Source organism: Meleagris gallopavo, chromosome 22 (assembly GCF_905368555.1).
Source record: "Meleagris gallopavo chromosome 22, MGAL_WU_HG_1.1, whole genome shotgun sequence".
Classification (NCBI taxonomy): domain Eukaryota; kingdom Metazoa; phylum Chordata; class Aves; order Galliformes; family Phasianidae; genus Meleagris; species Meleagris gallopavo.
Window position 1 is genome coordinate 2,291,101 of NC_139425.1, and position 15,023 is coordinate 2,306,123.

Sequence of the window (15,023 nt, forward strand, 5' to 3'; positions counted from 1 at the left end):
GCCGGCACGAACGGGCGAGCGGAATGTCGCCGCCTATTGGCCGAGAGCGTTGACGGACAGCCCAGGTGGCCCGTGCGCGCGGCGGGCGCGGCCCCGCCCCCCGGAAGCGGGCGCGCCGAGCGCTGCGGAGTGCCGGGCCGCGCCATGGCGGGCGGCGCCGGTCCGCCGGCCGCGCTGCTCCGCGCCATCAACGCGCTCCTCCTGCAGCGCCGCTACCGCGCCGCGCTCGCCGTCCTCAAGGGCTTCCGCAACGGGGCCGTGTGAGTGCTGGGCGGCGGGGAGCGCTGCGAGGTCCGGGCCCGCGCGTGGGGGCTGGGGAGGAAAGGCTCCGGGGTCGGGGCAGGCTGTGCCGCCGGGGCTGAGCGGCTTCTTCGTGCCCGCTGCCGTGTGCCGGCATCGCGCGGCGCTGTGCTGCTGCCGGGCCTCCCGAAAAGAACGGCCGGGACGCTCCTGTAGCACCTGCGGGCTGTCGGTAGGATGGAGCTGTGGTCGTTTGATAGCGTGGGTGCACAAAACATCTTCCCGCTTCTGGCTTTTGCAGGTATGGAGCAAAAATTCGTGCTCCCCATGCCCTGGTGATGACTTTCCTGTTCAGGAGTGGAAGGTACCGCCCTGCTTCTTCACTTCTGCACTGCTCCCTGGGGTGCTTCCATCCAAGCGTTAGTTACTCCTTGCTCCCATAGAGCCCACGTTTAAAAAGCAGAAAATAAGTCGGACGCATTCGGTGCAGACTGTTGTGTTAAGCAGGGTAACCTGGGTGTGCACACAGATGGACGTACTGCTGGGGTCAGTCACAGAATCACAGAATGGCCAGGGCTGGAACGGACCTCAAGGATCACGAAGCTCCAAACCTCTGCCACACGCAGGGTCACCAACCTCCACATTTAATACCATCCCAGGCTGCCCAGGGCCCCATCCAACCTGGCCTTGAACACCTCCAGGGATGGACGGGGCATCCACAGCCTCTCTGGGCAGCTGTTCCAGCACCTCACCACTCTCTCTATAAATAACTTAATCACTCATGCAGTGGTTGTTGAGGGGCAATGGATAGGTGAGAAATCAGCAGATGCAAACAGCAGCGTTCTGCTCCCCTCTGTGCTTTCATTCACTGAGCTGCACCACTTTGTGGGTCTTCCCAGTTAGCCAGAAATTTGAACTCTTATCTAGATAAGAGAAAAAAAATAAAAAGCTGGTTGGCTGTCTGTAGAATTGGACAAATGCAGAGTGTGAGGAGAGCTGGTGAGTGACCCAGAGTCAGTGATCCCTCCTCCCTCACAAAGCAGGAGATGTTTTTGGGGGGTATCAGAGCTATTGATGTGGGTGGGCAGGCTGGAGGCGTGTAAGATCCGGGCTGGTCACTGGCAATGCTGCCTTTTTGCTCTCCTAATTTTCTGTTTCTTTTGTTCAGTTTAAGAGAGAAATTGAAATCGATTGCTCAGGCCACCTACACTCATTCCCGGAACTTGGCGTATTTTGTGTTCACCTACAAGGGGCTGATGGCGTTGCAGTCCCGACTACAGGGGAAAAAAATTCCATTTCATTCTTTCTTTGCAGCCTGCATTGGGGGTTGGTTAGTGTTCGGTGAGAACAATCCCATCAACAGCCAGGTAAATGTCTTTGCTGAGCGTTTGGTTGACAGAAAGACTAACAGATGGGTGGGTTGTGTGCCAGGAAGTGGTTGGTATAGCCTGGCCCATTTCTCCCTGTGCAGCATTGCTTTTATAGTACAGCTCATTGTACAGAGTTCTCTTTTTGACTCTTCTGTGCTCAGACACTGGAAGTGGTTGTGTGCCCCCATGGTGATGTTTGTAGTTTGAGAGCTAAACATCCTGATGAACCTCCAGAGCTGCACTTGTATGTAGGAAGACAGGTTGGCAACCCAAAGCTGTGGGGTTACCCCACCCATCCTCTGCCCTGTGGTAACTGTGCTCAATCTGCCTGCTTGCTGAGCTAAACCCACAAGCTTGAGCTTTGTTGTGCGTGGAGAACGGTTGGTTGCAGAGCTACACTTGACTAAATTGGGTAAACTGACAAAAGCTGCTCAGGAAAAGCTTGGTTTGAAGCTGCTTGTTAGCAGCTTTAATTTGGGTCAATAAAACATGTAGGCACAGGTGAATCACAAGTGTTCCACTTGCACAACCCCCTGCTCTAAGACCATACCTTCAGTTGGGTTTTAGGTGGTGCCCAGAGTTCTGGGTTTGTATCTTGGCAGGTTAACGAGGCTGCTCTGTGGATATCAGCAGCAGCATCTGAGGTAGCTTTGATGAAAGTTGTGCAACTGATCTGCAACTGCAAAGATTTCTTGCACCAGGTGTAATTTCTTGCTTACTAAACTAGAGCACTTATGTGGCAGTAGGACTTGGAGAAGATAGGGAAGGCACAAACATCTCCAGTTCGAGATGGCTTGAAGTGTGAACCTACAGACTGTTTGCTGTTACACGGGATGAACTGTTTCTGCCTCTCTTGCACAGCTTATCACAGCTGAATTGCTCACTCTGATCAGATTTACCAGCCAGGCTCTTTTCCTGACATTCTCTGGGTTTTCTCTCCATGCAGATCATTATGTACCTGCTGTCTCGCATCCTGTTCGGCTTGTCTCGGCTGGCCGTGGAGAAGGGCTGCATCCCACAGCCCAAGCAGGATCCCTTCCCACTTGTTGCTGCTCTGGTGTGGGGAACAGTTCTCTGGCTCTTTGAGTACCACCGGCAGACCCTGCAGCCTTCCCTGCAGGCCTCCATGACCTACCTGTATGATGACAGCAACGTGTGGCACGACGTTTCTGACTTCCTCATTTATAACAAAAAGCCTGAGAGCAAATAGTTGGCTCGTTGTACAACACCTGTGGAGCGGATGGTGCTTTCCAGCAGCTAAGGGAAAAGGTGGTCCTCTTGCTCTTGACTGATGAATGTGTTTAAATTAATACCTATCAAAGAGAGTTGCCTCTTGTGTCCTCATCAAAATATTCTCATTAGTCTTCTGTTAGCTCTGTTTAGAGCTAGTAAATACCCCACGGAAACTCATTGCAGTGCCTCAGGGAGAGTAAAATGCCTTGGGAACCTTCAGTAAAATCAGTCTTCTTTTAAAGAGACCTTATTTTTTTTTATTTTGTTTGCTTATTGCATTTCTTTAAAAGGAAAAAAAAAAACACTTTTAATATGACAACTTGACAGTAAGTGGGGAATAGATCTAATCATGGAAGCAATGTTCTGGGCATTATCTGAATGCTTGCAAGGTGGAAGGGTGTTTCTGTGCTGCTGCACTCACTGCAGTGGTGAGATGGGAGTTGGGGACCTGCTTGATTCTGAAAGCAGGGATGTTTTTCCTTGATTTCTATGGAAGACAGGAAATCCAATACAAACCTTTACAGGGATAGCTGTGTTCTCCCTAGGAGAGTTCCTCTGCAGTTTTCTCTCAGGGAGACTGAATCAAACCATGAAGTCTCTCTGATACAAGCCCTGTAAATATTTTTGCTCAATTCCTCTCATGCACTTGGGATAAATCTGTCCCTCTACAGAGCACGCTAATTAATACTCTGCAATTATTTAAAGCTTTTTGATCAAGCTTTGAAAAGCCGATTGAACTAAATACCAAAACCCCCTGTGCTACTTAAGGCTCCTTTGCAAACAGGCTGAGGCACATTGCCTGCCCTCAGATAGAACTCTGGGTACTTTGTATGTAGCAGTGAGTGACACTTCTTAACAAACACTTCCAGTTTGGTGGAAGATCACCTGGGTTACTCTTAGGTAGGTTCAGAATCCCCCCACCACAGCTGTGGGGTGCATTAACTGTGAGCAGACTTGGATGTCCCTGCTGTTACTGCAGTCTTGTTGCACCATGGAGCGTGGAGGTACCAGTGGGTCTCCCTTTTAAAACTGCTCTGCTGAGTGCCAGAAGCAGCACACAGTGGGTTTTCGCAGAGGGCTGACTGGGCAGCTGAGAAGTGCTCCACTTCATCAAAAACAACAGCTGTTTTAAAGTTTATACCATCAAACTGTTAACACTATGAATTACTGATACTGCTGTATGACCATTCACATAATGATGTGCATTAAAATAATTCCTGATGTGCTGGTTTTATGTGGCGATATCATAAATCATTAAGCAGCTAACTCTAATTTTGCCCTTTTGTCTCAGACAGGACTGCTTTGCTTCCTCCTCTCTTACCTCCTGTTTTAGCTCTCCATTTACACATCCACTTTTCAATCCCACTGCTGCTCATCTTCGTCTCCCGCAGTCTCTCCTTTGCCCTCCAAGCTCCACAAGCTGTTGTATTCAATAGTGTGACTGGAATGGTACATTTGTTGTGGTACCTTCCATCTGAAGATATTTTTCCTTCACATCTAAAGCTCTTTTCCTACTACTATGTAATTCTCAGTGCTGCCTTGGCCTTTATATTTTCATGTTGTGTCAACAAGGGAGAGAGTGAAATGTTCCCTTTCTTGGTGTAGATGAACTTAAAGATTGAAGTACAGAAATGATAGAACTGTAGCTCAGTTCTGATTTCTTTATAAATATCATGCCCTGGCTCCACTGGTGGAGGTCTGAAGCAGCACTGCACCCAATCTTTATGTTGGATTGAATAAGATGGGATCCTTTGATGGGATTTGAGAACACCATTCTAGAACCCAAGGGCTGTGGCTTGAAAGTTTCTTCTGGAACTATCAGACAGATCTTTGTGCAATTGGAGCACAGCACCCTGCAGGCTGGCCCTGTGAGCTGTTGTCTGTTAAAGGTTTTCAACCTTTCGACCTTACTGCTGCCACTCCTTTCTGGAGAAAGGCTTCTGATTCTCTTAAATGTGGACTGCTGTGCTTCTGCTGGTAGTTGTGTTATGGCTGCAGTCACACAGTGCTTGTGCAGCACTTCTCTGGCTCTGCAAAGGGTCAGGATCTGCTGTGCCCCTTCAATCACAGAATCACAGAATGGCCTGGGTTGGAAGGGACCTCAAGGATCATGAAGCTCCAACCCCCAGCCACACACAGGGCCACCAACCTCCACATTTCATAGCAGCCCAGGCTGCCCAGGGCCCCATCCAACCCGGCCTTGAACACCTCCAGGGATGGACGGGGCATCCACAGCCTCTCTGGGCAGCTGTTCCAGCACCTCACTGCTCTCTCTGTAAAGAACTTCCCCCTGACATCCAACCTAAATCTTCCCTTCCTCAACTTCAAACCATTTCCCCTTGTCCTGCTGTTATCTACCCTCTCAAAGAGTTGATTCCCCTCCTGTTTGTGGGCTCCCTTTAGGTACTGAAGGCTGCAGTGAGTTCACCCCCAGCCTTCTTTTTTCCAAGCTGAACAAGCCCAGCTCCCTCAGCCTGTCTTCATAGGGGAGCTGCTCCAGCCCCCTGATCATCTCTGTGGCTCCTCTGGACCCTCTCCAACAGCTCTCTGTCTTTCTCGTACTGGGGGCCCCAGACCTGGACTCAGCACTGCAGATGGGTCTCACGAGGTCAGAGCAGATGGGGACGATCACCTCCCTGTCCCTGCTGGCCACCCCAACCCCATCGCAGTACCTCCATGCTCTCTAGATGGCAGAACGAAGCCAATAGCGGGGCTCTAGGATCAACCTGATAACAGCAGCCATCAGTCCTTGCTTCTGATGCCCTTTTCCTCCTGCAAATCTCTTCCAACGTCACTTTCAAAGCAAATTGCTCCTGAGGCTCCAACCATCTGCACTTGTGACCCAGGACCCAGCTGCTGTCCCTGGAAAACAAACCACAGCTCATCCCAGAGCAGGGCCGTGCAGCAGCAGTCATCAGCTGTGCTTTGGGACGGTTTGTGTTCCCGCTGCGTGCGGGCAGGACGTTAAGCTGCAAGTCACTTCTTTCCCCAGGGAAGTAATTGGAACGGTTCTTTAACGGCACCGGTCCGCATCGCTGTTCCTGTGACCAGATAGCTGGGGATGGAGCCCTTCTGCTGCCGATGTGTTGGAACAATGCCGGCGTGTAGTAAAGAAGTGAACTAGAAGTAATTTGTCTGAGTCAGACTTTTGGATACAGAAGTGACACTCCCTGCCCTCCCCCAGCGCATTGTGTGAGGAGCTGAGCCCCCGTTTGTGTTCCTTTTTTTTTTTTTTTTATTAGCATTAAAACCAAAAGGAATAAAGAGGCAGTTGGGAAGCCACCTGCAAATCGGCCACACGCTCACAGATCACAAAGGGAGTAACATTTTTCCCCCAACCCCAATGGTTTTGAATGTTAAGATGAACGTGCTTTTGTCTACATCAGCCTTATTTTGCCCTGTTATTTCTTCCCAGGCACTGGGCTCTGAGATGCTGAGTGCTCTAAAGAGGGACACAGCATCTCGGTGTTCAGCTCAGCTTGTCGAAAACAGAGTTGTGGATAAAAGTAGAGTGTTGGTTTTGAAGCAGTGCTCCTCCTTCACATTTCAAGTCTCTTTTGCAGAGGTAATTTTAAAGGTTAATGAATGGAACTGATCAAAAGTTTTCACCCAGCCTCCAATACCAGACTGCCTATCCTGAGCTATTAATCATTTATTTTATGAACAAACAAAGCAAGCTCGGGGTTATTTACAGCACTGCGTGCTGCCCTGGTGTACATGCTGTGCTTCACTTCACTTTGGAAAACAGCTCCTACATTACTGCTCTTCTTCAGGGTTACTGACAAACCATCTCCAGGACAGCTTTGTTATTTAACAAAGGTGAAAGCTCAATGGCTGTGTAATATTTGGTTTGGCTGAGGTTCTGCATCTGATCCTTTCAGTTAAGGAGAGGGGAATTCTGAAAGGAAAACTGCAGACCTTTGATATCAGGGCTGCAAGGCTTCCTTGCCCTGGCAGGGAGGTTTAAGCTCTAAACTGAGCTGGGTGGGAGCAGAAGGGAGGGGATGGTTTCTGCCTCCCAGAGCAGACTGAGAGCAGCACCCTGCATCCCATTGGGAGCTGCTTGGTGCCAGTAGGGTACTGGTAACACGACAGATATCCTCTCTGAGAAGAAGCTGGTATGACGAAGCCCATTTTCACTGCGTCAGCACAAATCTGACCTTTGGATCCCATCCCAAGCTGTTTGCTGTTTCCTATTTGCCAGGCGGTGTTTGTTCGGATCACGCCAACCTGAGCAGACTGGCTTCCATTTTCTGTTGCTGGTTTTGCAATCCAGCAGATAAGGAGAGAAAACCAGGCACAATGCCATGCAGCGTAATGTCTGTCTGCTGCTGTTAATATTTTGGGGGTGCTGATCTTGAGTTTTCAACCTGTATGTTCACACCAGATTGCTGGAGGAGGTCACTTTTTTTCCTTATTTAGAATTTTCAACTCTCTCCTTTCCTTGTGAGGCTGGCAGTGAGGAGGGGAATAACAAGTGCTTCGTAACACAGGGGTTGTTGCCTTTGCTTTTGGTCTCACTGCGTCTATTTCAGGCCCATAATTGCTGTGTAACCCAAGAGCTGCATCTCAGCAGGTCAAACTGGGGCTGGGATGGACAACTGGCAACTGTGTGCAAACTGGACAAACTCGGGGCGAACAGGAATGAACACAGCTGGCTCTTGCATTGCAGCCTGAGAAGTCAGTGTGCGCTGATGTGGTTAGAGGGCAAACTGCTCCCCAGTGCCTTGCAGCCCATCACTGCCACGTGCAGGTGCTCTCAGAGAGCGTGCAACTGTTCAAAAGGACATGAGCCTGAGCGTGCCTCTCCCATTAGTAAGGAACAGAAGTACACATGCAAATGATTCGGGTGCTGCTTCACAGCCGAGCGCTACAGGGGAGATATGTGATAGAGGTGAGAGCTGTGGCAGTGGAGATAAAGGCAGCCCTGAGCAAGGAGCTCCACTGGCACCGGAGCTCCAGGAGCCCCTCGGGGAGGGGAGCACTGAGCAGCTCCATCATCAGCCATGGGAGAAGCCAGACCAACACCTGGGAGCTGATTTCAGCCTTATCTTCAGATGTTTGTTTTTCCCTTCATTTCGTACTGAGCCATGTTTCCTTCCCAGGTGAAGCTCTGAGCTGGTGCCTTGCCCACCCTCTGGCCTTGCAGTGCCAATGGCTGCGCCGTGCACCTGCTGGAAAGTGAACTCAGGCTGGGCGAAGTCAGAGTCCAAACACACTGCTGTGTGAAGCACAGAAGAAGAGGCTTTTCCCCAAACGTGCTCCTAAATGGCTCTGCAGAAGACATCCTGCCCTATTCTTCCCTTGTAAGCCAGTGCCCTGGGCTGAAGGCAGCCAGAGAGCCTGGTGGGATGGAGCAGCTTTCAGCAGCTCAGCTGGGAGGCAGGCAGTGACTTAAACTGACTTACAGGCGCTGGCCAGGGCTGTCTTGGTTTGGTGGGTGAGCAGCTTCCACACCCCTGCTGCCCTCACCCTGGGACTGCAGGTTGATACTGAGTTTCAATATTGGATACCACTGGAAGAGAGAAGGAAGTAAAGCAGCCAAACTTGCTCAGTTCAGCATCCGAGGCAATAGCTCCTGTCCTCCTGCTGTAGTGCTCTGTATAATAATGCAATGAAAGGAACAGTTCCTAACTCTTGGGAAGCAGGATCCAGTTGTGCCATCTCCCCTGTGGATGTGGCTGTGCTGGAGCAGCAGCTCAGCAGAGTCTGTATGGTGAACTGCTGGAAGCCAGACCGAGCTGTAGATGACAAGGACAATAAATGTGCTTCTGGCACAGCTACATGCAAATGGCACAGGGACATGCAGAACCTGTATCTTCATTCAGCTGCACACATGAAGGATGTGTAAGCCTTGTGAGCACTTCCCATGTCTAAATAGCCTCCCCCAGCATGTTGGTCTGACCCACACAAGGCTCTCCCAGCCAAAAAATGGTTCACCTTTAGGAGCAGTGAATGAGAAGATCCGTAACCTCAAACATTGTTCCAACAGGAAAGAAGCCAGGACAGGGATGAGGGGTTAGGTCCCTCTGTGGGAATCCAAAGCAGCAGTCTGGGGATGCTGAATGTGTCCCAGCAGCAAGCCAGGGGCACTGCTGTGATAAAACCTTTCCTGAGGTCAGGGAAGTGATGGTTGGAGTCCAGCCCTGTGCTCTGAGCAGATCTGCATCCTCCCAGCTTCCCTGCATGCTCCCACCACCACGAGATGACTGTGTGTGACCTCAGAGACCCACAGACAGCCCATAAACATGGTGGGATAACTTTGGTCAAGTCTGCAGCTTGCAGAGCCCTCTGACCCCCCAGCCCAGGAGGAGCTGCGGTGCAGTGTTGGCAGCTATCAGGGCTCAGCACAACGTGGCAGCTTATGGCAGCCCGCAGCTGTGCCAGGTGGGATTCATCCGCACGCAGGAAAAGCCCTCGTTTCCCCCAGCATTTGTTGCAGTGACAGTTTTGCCTTTCATTTGTCTTTGCATCTGCCCTTTTTCCAGTGTCACGAGAGCTGAAAGCCTCGGAGAATTGGCACTGGAAGGGGGGGGAGGAGTGCGGGGGGGCAGCCCGCTCCCCCTGCATAAACTACCGCATGAATGAGGGAGGGGGGAATAAAACAAACCCCGGGCTGCAGGCCGCGTGCCCCCAGCTGCCCCGGCCTTTGTGAGCGCGGTGGGAGCAGCTGGTGCGGCAGCTGCAGCCCGCAGCCCGCGGCCCCAGAACGGCCCCGCAGCCGGTGCGGGTGGGCTCCGGGTGGGGAGACACCAACGAGCCCGCATCTGGCGTGTAACTGCTGCTTGTGCTGCTCGGTAACGGGGATATTCCCGCGACCGGTGTGTGGGTTATCACAAGGGCCAAGCGGTAATTAACTGCGCTCATCTCCGCCAAGCTGAACGGTGCTGCCGTTTGCTCTTCGCTTGCGGAGGAATGAGGCGCTGGGGCAGCAGGGTTCGCCCGTGGTCTCAGCGCTGCCCCACGGCAGCCACAGGCGGAACGAGCAGCAAAACATCCCTCAGAGTTCGCAATATCGCTTAAAGCAGAGGCACCTCCCGCTGAGCCCAACCGCCCCGGCGCGGCCTCAGCGCTTCCTCCAGACCCGCTGTCTGAAGGGGGGGTTGGGGAGGGGGGGCTGTATTTACGTCCATTTGGGCTTGGCTACGTTTTCCCTTATGGTTCCGTCTCCTCACGCACGGAGGTTATCAGCGCCCCGCACGCGGGGATACCGACGGCGGGAGCCGCCCACGCCACGTCCCGCGGGGGGGGTATCGGCTACCCTGCCGCGCCCTGCCCCGACGGCACCGCCACGGACACATAGCAAAGCCACGCCGCCCACCCAGCTTCGCGGCCGACTCTAGGCAGGAGCGCAGGAAGCGCCCAGCGCTGCAGACCCCGTCTCGGAGCGGCCCCACGCGCGCGGGGCAGCTCCGCGCTGCCCTCGGCCCCTTTAAGGCCCCGCCGCGCTCCTCACCCACGCGGCGCCACGGCCGCGTCCCCGAGCCGCTTCCTGATTGGCCCCTGCCTCGGCGCGGCGGTTCCGATTGGCCGCCTGTCAGCGCGTCCGCCGCCGCCGCCCTTGACCAATGGGCGACCGGCACCGCTCCTCCCTCCGGCGACCTCGACCAATTGGACGGCGTCCCCGCACCCCCGCCTCGGCGCTCGGCGGAGGGCGCAGCCAATGGGAGGGCGCGGGGACGTTGGCGCCGCTTTCGCGGCAAAAAGGATTTGGCGCGCAAAGGCGCGCGGGGCCGGAGCGCGGGACAGCCCGGCGGCGGCGCGGCGCGGAGCGGCCCTGCGCCCGGCATGGGCCGCGCCCCCGCCCCGGCCGCGGCCCCGCGCCCCGCGCCGCCCGTCACCTGAGCTATGGCTACGGCGGGCGGCGCGGCGGGGCTGGCGGCGCTGCTGGGCGGCGCCTCCCCGCACCTCCTCATCGTCTCGGCCTCCGAGGAGCCCGCGGGCGGCTGCCGCCCCGACGCCGACCTCCTGCTCTTCGCCACGCCGCAGCCCTCCCGCCCCGGCCCCGCGCCGCGCCGCCCCGCGCTGGGCCGCCCGCCGGTAACCCGCGGGACGGGGGAGGGAGCGGGGGGCGGCAGCGGGGGGCGGCGGCGGTGCCTCCCGGGGTGGCGCGAGCCGCCGGGCGGGGCCGGACCGCGCGGTGCCCACGCGAGACGGCCGGCGGGAGCGGCCCCCCCCCGTCAAGGCCCGGCCCCGCGTTAGCGCCCGGCCCCGCGGGGCATCGCCGCTCCGGAAGCCGCCGCCGGGGCCGCCTTCCGCCCGCTCGCGCCGCTGCGCGGGGCTGCCCCCGCAGGCCGGGGCCGGGCCTGCCGCCGCGGTGCGTTCCGCTTCCCCGCGCTGAGGAGGCCCTGTCCCGCAGGTGAAGCGGAAGCTGAACTTGGAGACGGATCACCAGTACATAGCCGAGAGCCTGCCCGCGGCCCGCGGCAGGGCCCGGATCCCCGGCAGAGGTACGGCGCGGCCCTCCCCGCTGTGCTGCCAGCCCGGAGCTGCGGGCGCGGTGCGGGCTCGGTCCCTTCGTTCTGGATGGGCCGCGTCACCTCCCGCTTCACCTCTGCCATCTGCCGTCCCCGTGGGAGCGGCGGGCCCTGCCTGGCTGCTCGCTGTCAGATCTCAGTTGCGGGACCTGCAGCGCCCATCCCCCGAGCTTCCCCCCCAAACAGCAGGTGTCGGGGTGCTGCTCACCTGCAAGGTGTGGCGGTGTTGGTGCTGGGGCTGTCCTGGGCCCTGCGGCTGAATCCTGCACCTGTCCCCGACAGGGACAAAGTCTCCTGGGGAGAAATCCCGCTATGAAACCTCTCTGAACCTCACCACCAAGCGCTTCCTGGAGCTGCTCAGCCAATCCCCCGACGGTGTGGTGGACCTCAACTGGGCGGCCGAGGTGCTGAAGGTCCAGAAGAGGCGCATCTACGACATCACCAATGTCCTGGAGGGCATCCAGCTCATCACCAAGAAGTCCAAGAACAACATTCAGTGGCTGTATGTCCCCAGGGTGGGGGGAAACAGGAGCCACCGGGGTTGGGTGTAGGGTGGAGGAGGGAGGGCAAAGCTCAGAGCGGTGCTGGTGGCCGGGTCCCGCCCCGAGGTCAGGCGGTGATGGCAGCAGCGGGATGTTTGTGCTGGGGGTGACAGCCTTGTGTATCCCAGGGGCAGCCAGGTGGCCGTGGGGGCCTCCAGCCGACAGCGGCTGCTGGAGAAGGAGCTGCGGGATCTGCAGGCGGCCGAGCGGCAGCTGGACGATCTCATCCAGACGTGCACGGTGCAGCTGCGGCTGCTCACTGAGGATCCCTCCAACCAGCAATATCCTTCGGTGCGGGGCCGGGATGGGGCTGGCTGGGCTGGAGAGGTGCGGGGAATGGAGTCCCCGCCCGGCATGTACGGTCACTGTTTGGGGTTTTGTGTGTGAATGTGTCCCCGTGTCTGCTCCTTGACCCACCACACCGCAGCCTACGTCACCTGCCAGGACCTCCGGAGCATCGTGGATCCCTCTGAGCAAATGGTGATGGTTATCAAGGCACCCCCAGAGACCCAGCTGCAAGTCTCGGACCCGGCAGAGGTGAGTGTCCCAGGCCCCCCCGTGGGTCTGCGCAGCCCTCGGTACAACTCCGCCTTGGCACTCCGTGTCCCACCTGTCCCCCTTGTCCCCAGGCTTTCCAGGTCTCTGTGAAAAGCACTCAGGGCCCCATCGACGTGTTCCTCCGCCCCGAGGACAGCTCAGGGGTCTGCAGCCCTGTCAAGAGCCCCTTCAAGGCACCTGCTGAAGAGTTGTCCCCTGGCTCATCGCAGCAGAGAGCCTCCCCGCTCCTGCATCCTGCCCAGGATGTGAACATGTTGCTGCCTGGTGAGCAAGATGGGGATGGGAATGGGATGGGGGCGATGCCTGGGCTGTGGCGTGGGGATACTGTCATGACTGTTGTTCCAGTCCCAGAAGCATGAGGGCAAAGGGCTGCATGCAGCACAGGGCTGAGCTCTTGGCTGTGTGTTAGGGGCAGCCCGGCCTCCATGCTCACATGCAGTGCCAAGTAGTTGGATTCAATGATCTTTATGAGTGAGTCCCTTCCAAATTGGGATATCCTGTGATCCATCCAGCTGTGGCTTTGCTCCTACCCAAGCTTGGCACAGAGGCAGCCCTGGAGCTTTCTGCTTAGGAAAGGACACTGTCCCTCTTCGTCCCACCACTCAACAAGTGGTCTAGGTCATGCTGCCCGGTTGGCCTGAATGTTTCTGAGCTCTCCCGATGCTTTTTGTGCAATCTGCATGGCCTCGGTGGCTCAGAGCACAGCAATTCTGCTGTTCTGGTGTGTTCTGTAGGGCTGACAGCTGCGCTCTGTCCCTACAGAGGCATTGCTGCCAGGCACAGCACTGCCCTCCAAGTGCCCCACAGAGGACGTGAGCTTGTCACCGCTGGCCTCCATGGACACACTCTTGGAGCAGGGCAAGGACGATTTCTCGGGCTTCCTGGCGGATGAGTTCATTGCACTGTCGCCACCACAGCCACAGGATTACCACTTCGGCCTGGAGGAGGGTGAGGGCATCAGTGAGCTCTTTGACTGTGACTTTGGGGACTTCACGCACTTGGACTTCTGAGGCTCTGTCCTGATTTCTGAAGCTGCCTCACTGCCAAGGGGATGTGGGCAAGGCTGAGGACAGCCACATGGTGCCCTGTGCCTTGGCGTGGCTCTGGTGCCTTCCTGGGGTCCCTGTGCTGCAGCAGTCCTGGGACCCCCTCCATCCGTCCCCTCTGCAATATTTTCTTCCTTCCCTTCCGGCATCTCCGCGCCGCGATGGGACAGAGCCCAGCTTGGTGCTTGAGCCCTCACTGGGGGCTGCTCCTGTCCCAGGAGGAGGATGCTGGGGAGCAAGGGGTCCCCATTGGGTGCCCCTCACTGCGGGCCAGCCGCAGGGTGCCCATGGCAGAGCTTTAAGCAGTCCTGTGTATAGATCGGATTAATTTATTATTGTTCCCTGGGGACAGCGTTTAGTTTCCCGGGAGGGGTTGGGGGGGTATGTGGTGGTGTGGGGGTGCCGGGAGGTTTCCTTGTGCTGGGAAGGGCGAGCTCTGCAGGGTGGCACCGTGCCGGCAGAGTGCGGGGTATTTATTTATTATTTATGCCATGGGGGGCTCTCCCGGGATGGCGGGAGTGGGTGCAGGGGGAGATGGTGCAGGAGGAGGAGGGTCCCGGCAGGGTGTGCTGGCCCCAGAGCTACATGCATCAGATGGCTGCGGGAAGAGCGATGGGGCGGGCTGGGGGTGTCCCAGGATGTGTGAGGATGGGGAATATGTGCACCCCCAAGCCCCAATGAGGACCAAATGTTGTCTCCAGGCTTTCTATCTTAATTTCCTGTGCAGCCCTTCAGGCTGAGTGCATTTTGGGTTTGTTTCCTCCTCCCTGGCTCCAAGAGCCTGTGGGGAGGATGGAAGGACCCAGGGGCCAGGCTGGAGCCGCACTTTCACTTAATGCCTTTAACAAGCTTGTGTTCCGCTGAGCTTCGTGTTTAATAAAGGTTTCTACTGACTGTGGCCTTCACTTTGGGACTGGGCTGCGAGCAGTGGGGAGCTGAGATACTGCCTGCACCCAAACAAATAAGGCCTTTGAGGTTAACTTTTTTAACTTGAAATGCAGCGGTGGTGCTTTCAGAGCCTGCGGGAAGCACTTCGGTGCTCATCTCCCAGGGTAGTGACACAGCCTCAGCCCCAGGCAGGTATTCCACCCAGCATGGGTGCTGAGAGACAACGGGGTGTCCCTGTGGGGCTGGGGACAGTGGCACACAGTAGGAACAGTGGGGACAGCCCTGGAGTGGGGCCGAGGGCAGCTGTGCCCCATCCTGTTGGTGGGAAGGGATGAGCCACTTCCTTCCCCTCTTTGTCCGTCACTCCTCTTTCTTTCTGCCTGGCTTCCTGCGTGTTACTTATTTAAACTCTGATAAATATTTCACTCCAGCCTGCGTTGCATAACCCCTCTGTTCCTACTCAGGCTTTAGAGCAGTTTGGAGCGCAGTTTGGGGCTGTGCCACATGTGGCCCCACTGAGGCACAGTGTCCTCGTGGCTCCTGGGGCTGAGCTGTGAGCTGGGTGTGGGCTGAAGGGGTGCTTTACCTCTGGGGGTGTGCTGGTCCCTCCCCTGCCCTGTGGAGGTGGTTCTGAAGAAGCTGGTGGCCATGGAGCATCCTCAGCCACCT

The 15,023-nt window shown here is 56.3% G+C and overlaps 2 protein-coding genes across 2 annotated transcripts; both read left to right on the top strand.

Moving 5' to 3' along the window:
* PXMP4 (peroxisomal membrane protein 4) lies at nucleotides 1-4,077 on the top strand. The gene is made up of 4 exons (XM_010722296.3): nucleotides 1-260; nucleotides 542-604; nucleotides 1,409-1,607; nucleotides 2,557-4,077. Exons 1-4 carry the CDS (start codon nucleotides 145-147, stop codon nucleotides 2,818-2,820), a joined length of 642 nt encoding a protein of 213 aa, XP_010720598.2. The 5' UTR covers nucleotides 1-144; the 3' UTR covers nucleotides 2,821-4,077.
* Nucleotides 4,078-10,498: 6,421 nt separating this feature from the next.
* Nucleotides 10,499-14,360, top strand: E2F1 (E2F transcription factor 1). The gene is made up of 7 exons (XM_085241402.1): nucleotides 10,499-10,883; nucleotides 11,203-11,293; nucleotides 11,603-11,822; nucleotides 11,991-12,143; nucleotides 12,285-12,399; nucleotides 12,492-12,684; nucleotides 13,183-14,360. The coding sequence occupies exons 1-7, from the start codon at nucleotides 10,692-10,694 to the stop codon at nucleotides 13,428-13,430; spliced, it is 1,212 nt and encodes a 403-aa protein (XP_085097528.1). The 5' UTR covers nucleotides 10,499-10,691; the 3' UTR covers nucleotides 13,431-14,360.
* Nucleotides 14,361-15,023: the final 663 nt, after the last annotated feature.

Bases quoted from the DNA above. Each gene is read 5' to 3' on its own strand.
- PXMP4 (XM_010722296.3), top strand. From the start codon at position 145: ATGGCGGGCGGCGCCGGTCCGCCGGCCGCGCTGCTCCGCGCCATCAAC. The intron at 261-541 runs GTGAGTGCTGGG...TGGCTTTTGCAG, and splicing joins GGCTTCCGCAACGGGGCCGT to GTATGGAGCAAAAATTCGTG. The intron at 1,608-2,556 runs GTAAATGTCTTT...CTCTCCATGCAG, and splicing joins ACAATCCCATCAACAGCCAG to ATCATTATGTACCTGCTGTC.
- E2F1 (XM_085241402.1), top strand. From the start codon at position 10,692: ATGGCTACGGCGGGCGGCGCGGCGGGGCTGGCGGCGCTGCTGGGCGGC. The intron at 12,400-12,491 runs GTGAGTGTCCCA...CCTTGTCCCCAG, and splicing joins AAGTCTCGGACCCGGCAGAG to GCTTTCCAGGTCTCTGTGAA. The intron at 12,685-13,182 runs GTGAGCAAGATG...CTGTCCCTACAG, and splicing joins TGTGAACATGTTGCTGCCTG to AGGCATTGCTGCCAGGCACA.